A 16,355-nucleotide genomic window follows, 5' to 3' on the forward strand; every position below is an offset into this window, starting at 1 on the left:
ATATAGTAAAGAAACATATAAATTAAGAAATAAAACTGCCAAATGTGATCATGCACGATATGCTACTTGTGCATCGCTGATTGTCAAATTCATTGTTTTATATAGAAAATGTGAACACATCCTGCACGACACACACACACACACACACACTGCTCTATGAAACAATGAATATCAAATATTGTCTACTATGTAGACATACTGTATTATTACAGTTTCATTAGAAGCATATATAAACAAATGCATTGTTGTATACTGATACTGAGTAATTTGAATGTTCGACCATACAAACAGCTCTACAAGATACTAATAGAGCAGATCTGGTACACAAATGGGAGAATATACCAGTCTTGTACAAATTCCAAAATTAGTCCCCAGGTAGTTGTCATCAATAAGGCAATTTGTCAGTCACCTGCGCATGTGGTAGATGACCATAGTGCGTCTTTGTTTACAAACAAGCATCTACCCATGAGCCTTTGCATTTTTAGCTTGCCTTATTGTCACTTAGAACTCTATTCTTGTGCTTGCATAGCTTTAAATGACAAGTTATTTTCGCTTTATTTGCAGTTCAATGTCACATTCTTCAAGTAGATCTTGTAACACAGTATAGCCCATTCATTCAAGAAACTCTCGATTCAACTACAGAAGACTGTCAGAAGTGTTTGAGTGCTATAGCACAGATTGATGGGAAACAATAACTTCACTGCACCTGTGTTGCTAGCTTATGAATGTATCATGTCATATTTAGTATTTTTTTTACCTGTAAAGATGTATTGAGATATAACCATCTAAACATCGCCTCCAAGAACTTTTGCTGCTGATGTTTGTGTCTGATGGTAAAAGTCCCACGAATAGTGGAGGAAAATTCTCATTTTGGTATATTTTGTGCATTTGGAAGTGTATTACTACAGTCATTCATTTTAAATTTCATTCATTCCATACAGTTTTGTTAATTTAAGTAGAACTTTATTTACACATAGTTGCAAGTAAAACAAAATTGTTGACAATAGCAATTACTTTTGCTTTTTTCAAAAAAAGATGAAATTCTCTATTTATCCATGATTGTAAATAACCTTTTAGTAACATGAGCATGCAATTGCCCAGGTCTATAGCACCGTAAGAAAAAACTTTAGGAAAATTAATAATTTAATTCAATCTATACATGTTAGAATGTCTCGTTTCTGTTCTAATAATAAATTATTCAAAATATACAGGTAGTTATCTTCTTTTTATTTTATATACAGGTAGAGATAAAGAAAAGTTCATAAATCTGAGAAAAAAAGTGATATTTGGAATATGTCAATATTTCATTATTTGGTATCTATAAATGTTCGCCCAAACAAGGTTTAAAGTGTCGGTCGTTGATCTAATGTGACGAGTACAGGAAAATTTCTGAAATTTGAATATGGGCTGTGTGTATGACATTGTAAGGATGATTATATCATCATTGAACAGTCTATGACATGGTTTATAATTGTGTAAACAATTGCAGTAGGGTATATACAGCAAAAAAAACCCATTTAGGAAACAACTGATTTGGCTGGTGTTGTGACATGGTTTTTGCCATGACACTTCAATACTTTTAGAAACTGCATTTATTGTTTCTATGGAAAAGCCTGACCACATTATTATTATTATAACTACACAGTAGTAGGTGAAAACAAAACAATACTTTTAAACCATTGGCAAAAAAAGTCAATGCCACTATTTTGTGTACCGGGGGTAATTTGCAAATGGGCATGTTTGAAATAATGTGTGTATGCAAGTAAAATTTTAAGTATTTCAGTTGAGATCCAAAAATAATTTCAGGGATTTTGCACACACAATACTGCAGGCTAATTGGGGTGGAGGGTCTGGAAAATATTTAGTTTTCAACAAAGGAATATAAAATCCTTCCAAACGAGATAATATTTACAACAAGACTGAAAGTATGATAAGTATATAATTTGGCAGTAAAAAAGCTCTGTGGGTTGATAATAGAGGAATACATGGATATCAGAATCTACAAATGACCACTATCCAATGCATTCATGTGTCATTTTCACACTGATTTTACATTTGTCGCCATCTGTTCAATGTTAGCAAAACATTTTGTTCAAATAACCATATTCTTTATACTTAACTCTTGAACTTATCCAATGGCAATTAATGTCAGTACCTCGTTAGGTCAGAATTGTAAAATGACACTTCATCAGGAAAGCCACACATGTTCTATTGTGCATATCAATATGCATACAAATCAGAATCAAGTATTGTTCAATCAATCGCTACAACTTGACGTATTCCTTTTTCTTGGAGTTTTAGGTGCTATATAGTCTCTGTATACATTTCTGTATAATTCACTTTCAACTATCTCATCAGCACTGGGTCTCTTGTCAGCCTCTGCTGACAATAGCCACTCTGCAAACTGTGCCTGAAAACATTGACAAATAGGTGAATTGGCTTAAAATTAAATTTAAATCATGACTTTTTCAATACAGACATTTCATTCATTCATTCCAAATTGCATGGTTTTGCAAACTTGACCATGTGCGATTGTACTGAAAGCGCAATGTATTTGACCTTGGTAATATACCTGTAAAACAATGATTATGAAAATGCTGAGGATTATACACAATGATAACACTCTTTCAGAAATTTTGAAAACTAAAATTTAAATTTACCTCTTCTGATGATTGGCGTCGGAAATCCTCTGGGAAAATCTGCCGTTTAGCACTCATCATAACCTACAAAAAAATCATTGATTTTTAATTTCTCTCTACATTCGAATTTGTCTACTGTCAAAGTATCACCTTCATCCCTATTATCATTCTAAGTTCAAAGGTTACACAGATGTATCAAAAGTACTAAATTCTTGAGTATACTGATAAAAATGTTAGCATTAGCAAATCGTAGTAAAAGTGTCACCAAACATTTTTTAGCCTCTATCTGTTCCTGTTAGAGAATTGCTACTTATAAAGCAGATGCCGCACTCAAAATTTAATCAGTCAAACAATGATATCCCACAATGCCAGGACAGTTTTTTCTTCAAAGGGAATCATTTTAATAAGGTCAGTCTCAGACAGAACATACAGGTATATAAATTACAATTTTACGGATAACAAATCTGACTGACTGATTTCCCACAATGGTACAAACGCAGGCAATCAATAGCTTCCTTTATAAATCCATCAACATTAACTGTTCACAAACAGATCAATTTCATGTGATTCGATCAAGACATCAACACAAGATGTACAGGTTATTTCAATGTAATTTAAATAATGTTCTGTTCTAGCAAGATGCCAACTTGGCTGCCAATTCTGAAGCAGTAACATTGAAAATCCAAAACTTGAAAAAGACTTGTATGGCAATGCCCAGAACCTGTATATTATAGACCATCTTTACTATCTGTATAATATACACCATGACATTTTCCTAACAAACCTTTACATGTACAGCTGGGTGCAAGAGGCAGGAGAACTATGCATTACTAACCTGTATGCGTTCCATCTGAGTACTGAAAGGATGCATCAATTCAAAGAATATTAATCCCAAGGAAAATATATCCACTTTATGTCCATAACTCTTTCCTGCAATCTGAACAGAACGTTATCATCAATATATCGTTGTTTTCCATAAAGTATAGTCAGACTACTTTTATATCCAATTAAACTGTTTGGATCAAAATCCTGGCCAGTTATTTCACAGTGATGCTTTAAAAAGGCAGCCAATTATTTTAGTTGGCCAAGTCAACACAGAACACATTTTTTAAATTCAGTAGACAATCTTACTTGCTCAGGACTCATATAAAGTTGGGTGCCGACTTGATCAGTGTGTTTCTTCTCAGGAGCAACTGGTAGTTCCTCTCCTGATGCCGGCTGTACTTCCATGGCCGTTACTAAACCAAAGTCGCCAATCTTGATGGATCCATCCAAAGAAAAGAATATATTGGACGGCTAGGAATAAAATATTAAATATTAGTGATAAGATCATCAGTACAGCTTTTATAGTTTCGGAAAGTATAATTGAGTTCTAGTCGGTTCACAAATGTTGGATGTATTGCTTATTTGTACATATCATACATGTGCAATACAGAGTAGCTATTTCAACAACTATACATTGTGATCTAAACATTCATTAAAAAATAGATCAAACTTTATATAGAAATGAGAAATTATGTCAATGCCAAAATTAACAAAAATTAATGAAGAAATTATAGAAAAATACTGTAATACATAAAAATGTGAAAAAAAAAACTTTACTGCAATTTTCGTGTGAGACATTATAACTTTCAATAGGTTAATCGGCTGAGAATAGCAGTGCATCTTGTATGATCTTTTTTTTTTTAAATATTTTTTGTGCCAGGCAACAGTTCCTGACATTGAGTGTCACTGTTGACAGTGTATGTGCAAATTGCAAGTGCTATTGACGACACATATTCATGTTTGGGACTACATGACAGGGCTGTGCGGCCATCTCTCTGTCAAATGGCAATTTGTAATGCGCTATCCTGGCGTAAACCGGGCCTGGTCGAACACAAGCACCAGCGGACCTTAACCAAGGTTCCCTCAAAGTCGCATTTGTTAGTGAATGAATCTCGGCCAGAGGAATTGGCCTTCCCATTGAGTCTGTGGCACACTCACCCAGGGTAGGGGGTCGACCCTTTGATGTTCTTGGCACAAGACATCAAAGAAGGATAAGGGAATCCACATTATTTTAACACATTAAAGCCGGTTCAAACTGGTTCAAACTAGATTAAAAAAATTAGATTTTTACCTTCAAGTCTCTATGAATCATTGCACATTCATGGACATACTGCACCGCACTTATAGTCTGTTCAAATATATACAACACCTGCTGATGGTCCCTTGGCCCATTGTGAGTTTGCAACCAGTCTTTTAAACTTTCTTTCTGACAAAGTTGCATTTGTATGTATAAATATAATTTGTGGCCGTCAGCCGATTCTTCATTTTCCTGTTGATCATGTTCTTCTGCAGTTGTTTGATTCAAATCAAGTTTTTCACTGACAACCCGGGAAAGTGAACTGCTGTGAGCAGAATTAGTGTTTGTTCGTTCACTCATTTTATCGCCACAGCCCGAATCCTCAAAAATAACATTGAAAGAGTCACTTTCTTCCTTAACATAGTTTTTAAATGGCAAAGCCTTAGAGGCACTATCATTTGTATCAAAATCATCATCTCGAAAATCAAGACTAAAAGATTTTTCAACATTAATCTGATGATGTTCATCATGGTATCCATGGTAATCCACACTCCAAGAACCACTCTCTTCCTTGTCATCATCTGGAACCATCATAGGAAGAAATCCTTCACTTTCCCCAGCAGAGTTTACATTAATGTAGTTGGATAAGGCCTCCTCTCCCCCACCAAACGGTGCTATATCATTTTTATCATCTACTGTAGGGGGATGCGTAATCAAGAACTCAGTAGAAGTGAAACCATCAGAACCGACCGTTTGATCACTGAAATCATAGAATGATAGAAATCTTACAATTATGGAAATAGTTGAAAACAGACTGTTTATATGCTCAAACACAAAGGTGTTTCTTTTTTTTTCTGTTTTTTTTTTTTATACATAGAAAATGAACTAAGTAAAATGAAATTGTGAATCAATATTAAATATTGATTCACAATTCTATTCATGATTTCTAATTATGTTGATATCAATGTGTAAAATCATGTAGCCATCCATGCCACACTTAATATTTAAAGTGTGGCATGGATGGCTACATGATTTTACACATTGATAGCAACGTAAATTTAATTCCACAGGACCAGTATTTGACTATGGCCGGCATGCTATGTGTTTGACTTATTAGTAAAGCAATAATGGCTTCAAATCTATGTCATAAAGTTAATTTTTTTGGAATATAACACATTTTAACAACAGTAAATTTTTGTTATCTTTCTCACAAGAAATTTGCATAATTTGTTACAGATTTTTCAAAAGATTATTATGTAACCAATAGGAAATTATGACTTTTGGTCAAAAAACAAAACAAAAACATAAACCTGCAGTCTCTCGGCTGAGATAGCTCCACTGTTAGCAATGCACATTTCAATTAAAGAACTGAAGATATCACTAGAAAATGAACAAATCTTAAAGAGGTCTATTTGAAGTTCCTACATGTATAATATCAAAACAATCAGACTTGTGGTTTTTAACAAGAAGTTGAAAATATCACTTTTTACCAAAAATTACAGAGAATTGAAGATATCATGAAAGAAAAATCTGAGAGAGGTCTACCTGTAGTACCTATATGTATAATATCAGAGCAATTGGACTTGCGTTTTTTTCAACAAGAAGTCGAAAATATCACTTTTCACCAAAAATATTCATCAAAATTAGAGAATTGAAGATATAATGAAATGAACAAATTTGAGAGAGGTCTGCCCAAGGTATATATACACCAAGTATCAAAGCAATAACAATTGTAGTTTTCAAGGAGAAGTCGAAAAAGTAACAAGTCATTGTCAATGACACGTCCCCGTTCCGTTCATATTTGAGTGACATATACATTCAAAGCAGATCATGACCGAAATGCACCTGCATATGTACAACACATTGTGCTAAATCTGAACAAAATCCATCCATGCATGACAGAGATCCGGTTCTGGAATTGTGAAAATACGTGATTTTGATGCATTTTCGGCCTTAAAATGGCCATCATTCCGCTATTGTTAAGCAGATCATGAAACAAATGCACATATCTATTTGTGACATGATGTACCATGTGTGTGTGAAGTTTGAACTTGATCAATCCAGACATGTCTTGGATACGGATCCAGAACTGAATTCTTTAACAAAATGGCCGCCAGTCGGCCATTTCGAACTTGATCCGAAAAAAAAAAAGACGTGCATCAAGGTCCTATTATGTTTAATGTATGTACCAAATTTGAACAAAATCCATCCATGCATAACTGAGATACGGGTCCGGAATGGTGAAAATGTGCGATTTCAATGCATTTTCGGCCTTAAAGCGGCCCCCATTTGGCTATCGTTAATGAGATCATGAAACAAATGCACATACATATTTGTGACATGATGTACCTTGTGTGTGTGAAGTTTGAACTTGATCAATCCAGACATGTCTCGGATACGGATCCAGAACTGAATTCTTTAAAACAAAATGGCCGCCAGTCGGCTATTTCGAACTTGATCCGAAAAAAAAACAAGCAGCCTATCGGCTGAGATAGCTCCGCTGTTAGCAATGCACATTTCAATTAAAGAACTGAAGACATCATTAGAAAATGAACAATATGAATAGTATCAAAGCAATTGGACTTACAGTTTTTAACAAGAAGTCGAAAATATCACTTTTTACCAAAAATGACAAGAATATTCACCAAAATTAGAGAATTGAAGATATCATCACAAAATGAACAAATCTGAGAGAGGTCCACATGTAGTACCTATATATGTAATTTTTAAAACTAGCGCCGAAGGCGCATATTAGTTTTTATGTTTATATAAGAGATTGCATACTTACCTCTTTGGTTAATGAAATTTTAATTTCATAAACAAATGGGATAATTGCCAATTATCATATAATACTGGTTAAATAAAATCAAAATAACAGTGGATAGCTCCCGTAGGGGGCGTCCTTCCCCTGTCATCTGATTTGCATACTTCCAGATCTTTTTGACCACGATATTGATTCGTAGCTATTTATCTGGGGTGGTTTTGGGTGGGAAGGTAAGTATGCAATCTCTTATATAAACATAAAAACTAATATGCGCCTTCGGCGCTAGTTTTAAAAGTTTATTACAGAGTATTGCATACTAACCCCTTTGGTTAATGAAATTTTAATTTCATAAACAAATGGGACAGATTACCAGAGAATATCTCTTGGCAGATAAATACTACCCCACCTGATTATGGAATTGAAAAAATTCCATCCCCCCAACTGTATAACTCCCGCTAACTGAATAATTCTTGCAGTTGCGGAAAGTTACATGCCCTATTGTTTCGTTACAACTTGGCCTGTCACTAGGTAGCCTAACGAGTGTAGGCCCTGTGACTCGGCCGCTAGGTCTTTCAGGTAATAAGAGAGAAAAGTGTTGCTAGTTTTCCAGGACCCGGCTGCTAGCACCTGGGCTAAAGAAGCTCCGCTAGCAAATGCCAGTGTATTACCTATGCCTCTTAAGTCATGCATCTTGGCAGTGACTTTGCCTGCCTCTGTGCTCAAATACTTATCACTATAAGCGTGGTAAACTGTCTCTTTTACCCATCTCGCTAACGTGAATTTCGACGCCGCTGAGCTTTGTTTACCTTTTTGGTAACAAACGAACATCGACCTTTGACCCCTTCTGACCCCGGAAGTACGTTTCTTATAATAAGCTAGCGCACGTACCGGACAAAGAATTCTGTCTTGTTTTTCATTGGAAATATTGCTCAGTGCCGGGATAACGATCGGAGTCGCCGTCTCGTGCAGTTTCTGATTTTTCCCTCTGAATTTTACTGATGTCATTAAAATCGCTTTATCGGGATAAAACACCGTAAAATTGTCTTCAAATGACAGAGCGTGTATTTCGCTAACTCGCCTCCCTGAAGCGAGTGCTAGTAGAAAAACAGTCTTTTTCGTCCAGTCCTGTAGTGACGCCAATTCCTTCGGTTCGTATGGGAATTGTCGTAGCGCTTCAAGGACTACTGACAAGCTCCATGCAGGCGCTTTGTACCTCTCAATGGGGCCCGCCTGTGTAATAAAGCCCTTGAACAGATCGGAGATTGTCGGGTCATCCGAAATGTTTTTGTCTAGGCTTAGTTTGAGTACAGAGTTGATCGCCGATTTATAGTTTTCTACTGTCCCCGGTTTCAACTTTTTTTCGTTGATCAAATAAGAAAAAAACTCCGCTACTTGGGGCAAAGAGGGATAGAGTGGATGTATATCCCCTGCAAGACACCAATTACGAAATTTTTCCCAGTGGTATTGATACAATCCATTTGAGGAATCCCTAAGCCCGGCCGTCGTTGTTTGCGACACTTGGCTTGAAAACCCTTGCGCAATTCTAAATTGCTGGATAGTTTCCACACGTGAAGTTGGTACAGCTCCGGGTTGGTTGGTGTATAACCGCCGGGTTGTGTCAACGTGATTTCTTGTGGCAGGCTTCTCGGATGGTCCGTTAGCAGAGACAGCAGTAACGGAAACCAAGTCTGAGACGGCCAGTTCGGTGCCACTAGAATCATGTGCGAGTTCTCCGATTGTTCCAGTTTTTGTAACGTTCGGTGGATCAATGAAAATGGTGGGAATGCGTAACTGAACATTCCGCCCCACTCCATCTGAAGTGCGTCCCACGTCAGTGACTGTTTGTCCGGATAACGCGTCACAAAAACGGGACGTTTTTTGTTTTCCGGTGTTGCAAACAGATCTACCTGGGGTTCCCCCCACATGTCGAACACTAGGTTTACTGCCGTCTGTGACAGCTCCCATTCTGTGTCGTCGTAGGGTTTCCCCCGGGATAGCGAGTCCGCTACACCGTTTTGGACTCCCGGTATATGTTTGCACATCAGCTCGACTTTGTTTTGTGCACACCACTTTAGCACTGCTACAGCATGGTCGTTTAACGACTGTGATTTCGTTCCCCCTTCCTTGTTGAGGTAAGCTACTACAGTCTGATTGTCGGATCTTATTAACACGGCCCGGTTTTTTACCGCTTTTTTGAAGGATTGCAGGGAGAACTGCACCGCTAGCATTTCCAGTCGGTTTATGTGAAATTTCCTTTGTTTTTCGTTCCACTGACCGTGTGCAATCCCGTCCATGCAGTGCCCTCCCCAGCCCGTCATGGATGCATCCGTCACCAACGTTACTGTCGGTTTCGCCTTGTCCATGGGAATTCCCGCCGTGAGGTTCTTGAGGTTGCCCCACCACGGAAGTGATTCCAGAAAGGCCGGTGTGAACAGTACCGGTTTTTCGTATTTTATCCCGTCCTTTGATAGTCGCATTTTTAACTGTGCGTCTAACACTAGGCGTTGGATCGGTCTGGACTGTAGCGCCGCTCTCGGTACTAAGCCCCTCATCGAAGTTAACATCCCCACTAGTCGCATTACCTGGCGTAGTGTGGCTTGTTTTTGTTTTAGAAATGATTGTATCATTTTTTGTACATTGTCGATTCTGTGCTGGGCTGGTCGGATCATGCCTTTCTCCGCATCCAGTTCCATGCCCAGAAAGACTATTTTCTGCGTCGGTATTAATTCTGATTTTTCCATATTTATCAGAAAACCTAGCTTTAACAGTAGACTGACAGTCCGCTCGGTTGATTGACAAATCAGGTTCCGATTTTGACTTTTTATCAGCCAGTCGTCTAAGTAGGGGTTGACGTCTGCTGCGTTCTTGTGCAGTAACGCCACCACTGTGCGTAGAACTTTTGTAAACAGAAGTGGGGCTGACGTCAGGCCGAAAGGTAGGACGGTGTACTGATACGTTACACCGTTCACCACGAATCGTAACAAGCGCCTGCTTTCTGTGTGTATTGGTATGTGCAGGTAAGCGTCGGTCAAGTCGAGGGACGTCATCCAGTCCCCTTTTTGAATTGACGCTCGCACTAGTGCCGGAGTTAACATTTTGAACGTTTCTTTCTTCACAAATTTGTTCAACTCCTTTAAATCCAGCACCAGCCTGTACCCACCGTTGGATTTCTTGACGGGAAATAACCTCGAGATGAAAGAATTTTTCGGGTTTTGTACCCGCTGAATTACCTTTTTTTCGAGTAGTATTTCCACGCTTTCTTTCAGTATTGTTGACTGAGTAGAGCCCGGTTTCCCCGAAATACATGTTCTTTTTTTGCATTTCGGTTCTTTTATCAACGGTATTCGATACCCGTGTGTTATTATCGATATCACATACGGATCGTTTATAGTTTCTTTCCACCGGGGAATACATTTCTGCAGACGCAGTGCCACCGGCGTCGAGGGACTCACCAACCCTCGGTCGCTTGTGGCGGTATACATTGACATCGCCGATTTCTCCATTTCCCCCTGGAGTGAATGCGGCGTTATATCCCCGTTTAACGTCCTTCCCCCCCTTTTTTTCCAACCTGGAGGGGAGTAGGGACTCTGCCTTACGGGTTTCTGTTTTTTCACCGGTCGATGCGTCATTCTCCCTAGGTCCACGCATTCGGCCGGTTGTTTGTTTATACGATCGCCCACCGACCTGAGGTGCGGCCGACCGTGTTTTTGTTGTGCACGATTGAGTTCCCGCCATCCTGGGCACTGAACAAAATCGCTTAATGCACGATGTTTTGCACGACTTGGTTCCCGCCGACCTGGGCACTGAACCGAATCGTTTAATGCAAGTGGTATATGTGTAAGGGGATCTGTGGTTTGATTTGTTTGACAAAAATACTCGGAGACTTGAGTAATATTTGACATGTTTAATCGCACCTTGTTTTGATACATTACCATATTTGCTGACGTATAGTCAGGAAGACTTTTTAGTGTTACCAGTCTGTTTCGAGAATTGTTTATTCTGTCGCTGCTGGTTTTCACTTTTTCCTTTTGCCTGATTCGGGTTTGCCTTTGCGTTTCCCTTGGGCTGACCCGTAGTAGCTTGGTTAACTGGCTTCGCCTTGGTCGCGATGCTCTGTTTGTTATTAGCGGCTTGCTTGGCTTTAAAGGCGCCTTCGATCATCACACGGTTAACTTTTGCCGCTGCTTTCTCATTCAACTTAGAATTCACAGCGCTGAGTTTTCCGTCGAATAATTTGGTCCCTCTGAAATCGATCGTCGCCAATTCGTTCTTGATTTCAGCGTTGGCGGCTGTCTTTAGCATAGCGGACCAAACTGCTGCACGGCGAGAGTGTTGAATAGTCGCTCGTAACTGGAGGTGACTCTGTATTATGTCAGCGTCGACGACGTTAGTCGCGACCAACAGCGGCTCTAATGTGCTAAACAGTTCATCCTTGGTGATGTTGCCTGTTTTGAATTTCGCTAACTGAATTTGTGTAGTAGTAGTGAAAAATTCTCTATGGCTTAATGCAAGAGAAGTGTCCCAAACGTTGTTTTCCAATCTACATAGCGTTGACTGGGACAGGCAATACGGGATGTAAACTTGTGGTTTGCCGAGTGGATGTTTCGTTATACTTCCTTCGGCGACCATTTCCCGGACGCATGGCTCCAGTTCTGGTGGTTGTACGCCGAGAGGTCGTTCGTGCAGGCTGGCGTCGGTACCGACCGGTGTTTTCCACTCATCAGCGGGCGGTATGACTTTTTGGTAGCGTCTGCTCCAATCGTCCCGGTTAGTCCCCAAGAAGTCGTCCTTGGTGGCTGTAGCGGTTTTCTCGGTAACTTCACGATCCCATTTGCCTCCTCCGATCACGCGTTGTGTTATAGCAGCGCCCTGTGTCAGTCGGGGAGACCATGGTAGCATTGCTGAAGTCGCAAAAGTGTCCTTTTTCGGCAGTGTAGACAAACCGATCGAGAAACGTGGGGCGTCCGCCATCGGTGGAATCGGTAGAGGTAAGATTTTCTTGACCATAACCGCACCTTTCGTGATAGCATCGGAGCGGATTTTGAATTCGGGGTCCTCCTTGTCGGTATCACTCACTGTTGTGGTTTTCGACGAGCCGGCCTCCCCCGCGTTGCTTGTAGCATCTTCAGTAGAAAAAATCACGCCTGCCTCAGCCAGTGCGTCTTCAACATTTTCTCGCACCACTGTTGTGTAGGATTTTTTCTTTTCCGCCTGGAGAGCGCTGACACTCCATGCTTTTGGTGGTACCTCTTCGTCTACTGGGTTTTCCAAAACTTTAATTTTTCTGGTCAGTAGATCCACCTTGTTCTGTAAATGAGCTATAACACTTTGCTCATTGTCAGTCTCCTTTGGACGTTTTTGGCTGGGTTCGTCTGCCAATAGTTCGTCCTCAGCGTTGGTAGGTACCGATGAAACCGAAGACTCCTCCAAATGACGTTTTTTGGATTTCTTCTTTCCTGATTTTCCCGTTGACTTGCGTAGGCGGGAATCCCAGTTCCAAGTTTCTATCGGCCAGGCGAGGCAAACACCGCAGTTGATGTGCCCATTACATTTTCTGCCACATGGAATGCAAATACGGTGATCATCGTAAGTGAGCATCGATATATGGCACTCTTCACACTTTCGTCCGAAAGTGTTTGAATCCGAAGTGCTGGGATGAACGGTGTTCAACTCTCCGGTATCCATATTTTCCGCCATCTTGAAACTGAAGGCGGGCTTTTGAGTTTCGTTACTAAAACTACAATTTTTTACTCAAGGTGACTAAGTACGAAGTTCTTGACGTCCACAAGAGCTTCCTGACACACTAATAGTTCGGTGGCTGTGTTGATGGGTGGTAACAATGAATTTCCACCGCAAAAACAATGATATTTTGGCAAGCCCAAATTTCAACCGTGAATCAATCTCGTGGTTAAAAATGGAAGTATGCAAATCAGATGACAGGGGAAGGACGCCCCCTACGGGAGCTATCCACTGTTATTTTGATTTTATTTAACCAGTATTATATGATAATTGGCAATTATCCCATTTGTTTATGAAATTAAAATTTCATTAACCAAAGGGGTTAGTATGCAATACTCTGTAATAAACATCAAAGCAATCGGACTTGCGGTTTTTAACAAGAAGTCAAAAATATCACTTTTTACCAAAAATGACAAAAATATTCACCAAAATTAGAGAATTGAAGATATCATCACGAAATAAACAAATCTGAGAGAGGTCCACATGTAGTACCTATATATGTAGGATCAAAGCAATTGGACTTGCGGTTTTTAACAAGAAGTCGAAAATATCACTTTTCACCAAAAAATGACAAAAATATTCACCAAAAATAGAGAATTAAAAATATCATTACAAAATGAACAAATCTGAGAGAGGTCCACATGTAGTACCTATATATGTAATATCAAAGCATTTGCACTTGCGGTTTTTTACAAGAAGTCGAAAATATCACTTTTTACCAAAAATGACAAAAATATTCACCAAAATTAGAGAATTAAAGATATCATTACAAAATGAACAAATCTGAGAGAGGTCCACATGTAGTACCTATATATGTAGTATCAAAGCAATTGCACTTGCGGTTTTTAACAAGAAGTCGAAAATATCAGTTTTTACCAAAAATGACAAAAATATTCACCAAAATTAGAGAATTGAAGATATCATCACGAAATGAACAAATCTGAGAGAGGTCCACATGTAGTACCTATATATGTAATATCAAAGCAATTGCACTTGCGGTTTTTAACAAGAAGTCGAAAATATCAGTTTTTACCAAAAATGACAAAAATATTCACCAAAATTAGAGAATTGAAGATATCACCACGAAATGAACAAATCTGAGAGAGGTCCACATGTAGTACCTATATATGTAATATCAAAGCAATTGCACTTGCGGTTTTTAACAAGAAGTCGAAAATATCAGTTTTTACCAAAAATGACAAAAATATTCACCAAAATTAGAGAATTAAAGATATCAACATGAAATGAACAAACCTAAGAGAGGTCTACCCAAGGTACATATACACCAAGTATCAAAGCATTTAGGCTTGTAGTTTTCAAGAAGAAGTCGAAAAAGTAAAACATTGACACGGACGACGACGACGGACAATCACTCATATGATAAGCTCCGCTCGACAAAGTCGACAGCGGAGCTAAAAATGACGTGCATCAAGGTCCTATTATGTTTAATGTATGTACCAAATTTGAATGAAATCCGTCCATGCATAACTGAGATCCGGGTCCGGAATGGTGAAAATGTGCGATTTCAATGCATTTTCGGCCTTAAAGCGGCCCCCATTTGGCTATCGTTAATGAGATCATGAAACAAATGCACATACATATTTGTGACATGATGTACCTTGTGTGTGTGAAGTTTGAACTCGATCAATCCAAGCATGTCTCAGATACGGATCCAGAACTGAATTCTTTAAAACAAAATGGCCGCCAGTCGGCCATTTCGAACCCGATCCAAAAAAAAAGAAGACGTGCATCAAGGTCCTATTATGTTTAATGTATGTACCAAATTTGAACAAAATCCGTCCATGCATAACTGAGATCCGGGTCCGGAATGGTGAAAATGTGCGATTTTGATGCATTTTCGGCCTTAAAATGGCCGCTATTCGGCTATCGTTAATCGGATCATGAAAAAAATGCATGTGCATATGTCCCATATAATGTGTGATGTATGAGTGAAGTTTGAACTTAATCGGTCCATGCATGTTCGAGATACAGGTGATCACGAACGCACGGACGGACGGACGGACGCACACAGGGCAAAACATAAGTCCCCGTTTTCGGACTGCGTCCAAACGGGGACTAAAAAGTTGACAATCATTCATATGATAAGCTCCGCTCGACTAAGTCGACAGCAGAGCTAAAAAGTTGCCACAAAACATTAGTGGAAAAAATTGTTCTGTTCAAAAGGTTAAGCAGCCCATCACTGGTACTTACATTGCACAGTTGTGATAATCTTTCCATTCAACCGGTGGAGATTCTAACCAAGCTTGGAAATACCTGACAATATTATGGTGCTCTAACTTTGCCAATGCTTTGACTTCTCGCATAACTTTCTGCCTCGCTTCTTCTCTATTGTGTAATAATTCAATTATCAGTGCATTGGTTTTAATAACTCACGACTCATTCAAAACACCCACTGTACGCAAATCAAATGTTTTATATTACTAGTCTCTGCTCCATGCTGTGTTCCACACAGGTCTAATGTGATGTATACAACACAATATTCTAACCTAGACTGAGCGACAACTGTGGCACTTTATGAATTTAATACAAGAAAACAAACTAACTATACTGTGAATAGACATTTTCAGGGCTACTGTGTAAAGCTATGACATAAAAACCTCTAGTTCTGATAGAGGTGATTTATAATCTAGAATAATATTTTTGTGGAATTCACATTTTCAATTTAGATACACTTACCGATCCGGTAATGAAATCCTTTTTATTGCGTAGGTATTATCATCTAATTTATTTCTCGCTTCAAAAACAGTTCCAAATCCTCCTTTACCAAGGCAATAGAGCTGTTCAAAATCCTCATGATATCTACAAAATATTAAATTTAAAGTTATGGGGATGGTAATTGATAAGGTTTAAATCTAGATGTGCACATGTACATGTATTGTAAAATTGATTTGATAGGTTTTGCAATCTCTTGTCAGAATCGTTTTTACTGGATTCCAAAACTCAACAGAAGACAAAATATTAATTTTATCTCTCTAAACTGAAACCTGCATTATCCTGAAACCTGTCTAAAATAAACACTACACCCCTTTCCATGACTCAAAAAGCAAACACCTCCCCTTGGTTTCACTGTATCAGTTCTTTTGGTGTTCAGTGTAGAAAGGTTTCACTGTATCAGTCTTTTTGGTGTTCA

The 16,355-nt window shown here is 38.9% G+C and overlaps 1 protein-coding gene across 1 annotated transcript in view; it reads right to left on the reverse strand.

The window, feature by feature from the left end:
• Positions 1 to 941: 941 nt before the first annotated feature.
• Positions 942 to 16,355, reverse strand: part of LOC102803690 (eukaryotic translation initiation factor 2-alpha kinase 3-like) — a 31,523-nt gene continuing 16,109 nt past the window's right edge. The window contains exons 10-16 of the mRNA XM_085504300.1: positions 15,902 to 16,024; positions 15,416 to 15,550; positions 4,756 to 5,461; positions 3,771 to 3,935; positions 3,475 to 3,576; positions 2,661 to 2,723; positions 942 to 2,410 (exon numbers count right to left, since the gene is read on the reverse strand). Of these exons, the coding sequence (XP_085360426.1) occupies positions 2,258 to 2,410; positions 2,661 to 2,723; positions 3,475 to 3,576; positions 3,771 to 3,935; positions 4,756 to 5,461; positions 15,416 to 15,550; positions 15,902 to 16,024 (1,447 nt within the window). The 3' untranslated portion in view covers positions 942 to 2,257. The remainder of the gene's footprint in view (positions 2,411 to 2,660; positions 2,724 to 3,474; positions 3,577 to 3,770; positions 3,936 to 4,755; positions 5,462 to 15,415; positions 15,551 to 15,901; positions 16,025 to 16,355) is intronic.

The sequence above is a fragment of the Saccoglossus kowalevskii genome, chromosome 10, assembly GCF_978046115.1.
Source record: "Saccoglossus kowalevskii chromosome 10, keSacKowa6.1, whole genome shotgun sequence".
NCBI lineage: Eukaryota > Metazoa > Hemichordata > Enteropneusta > Harrimaniidae > Saccoglossus > Saccoglossus kowalevskii.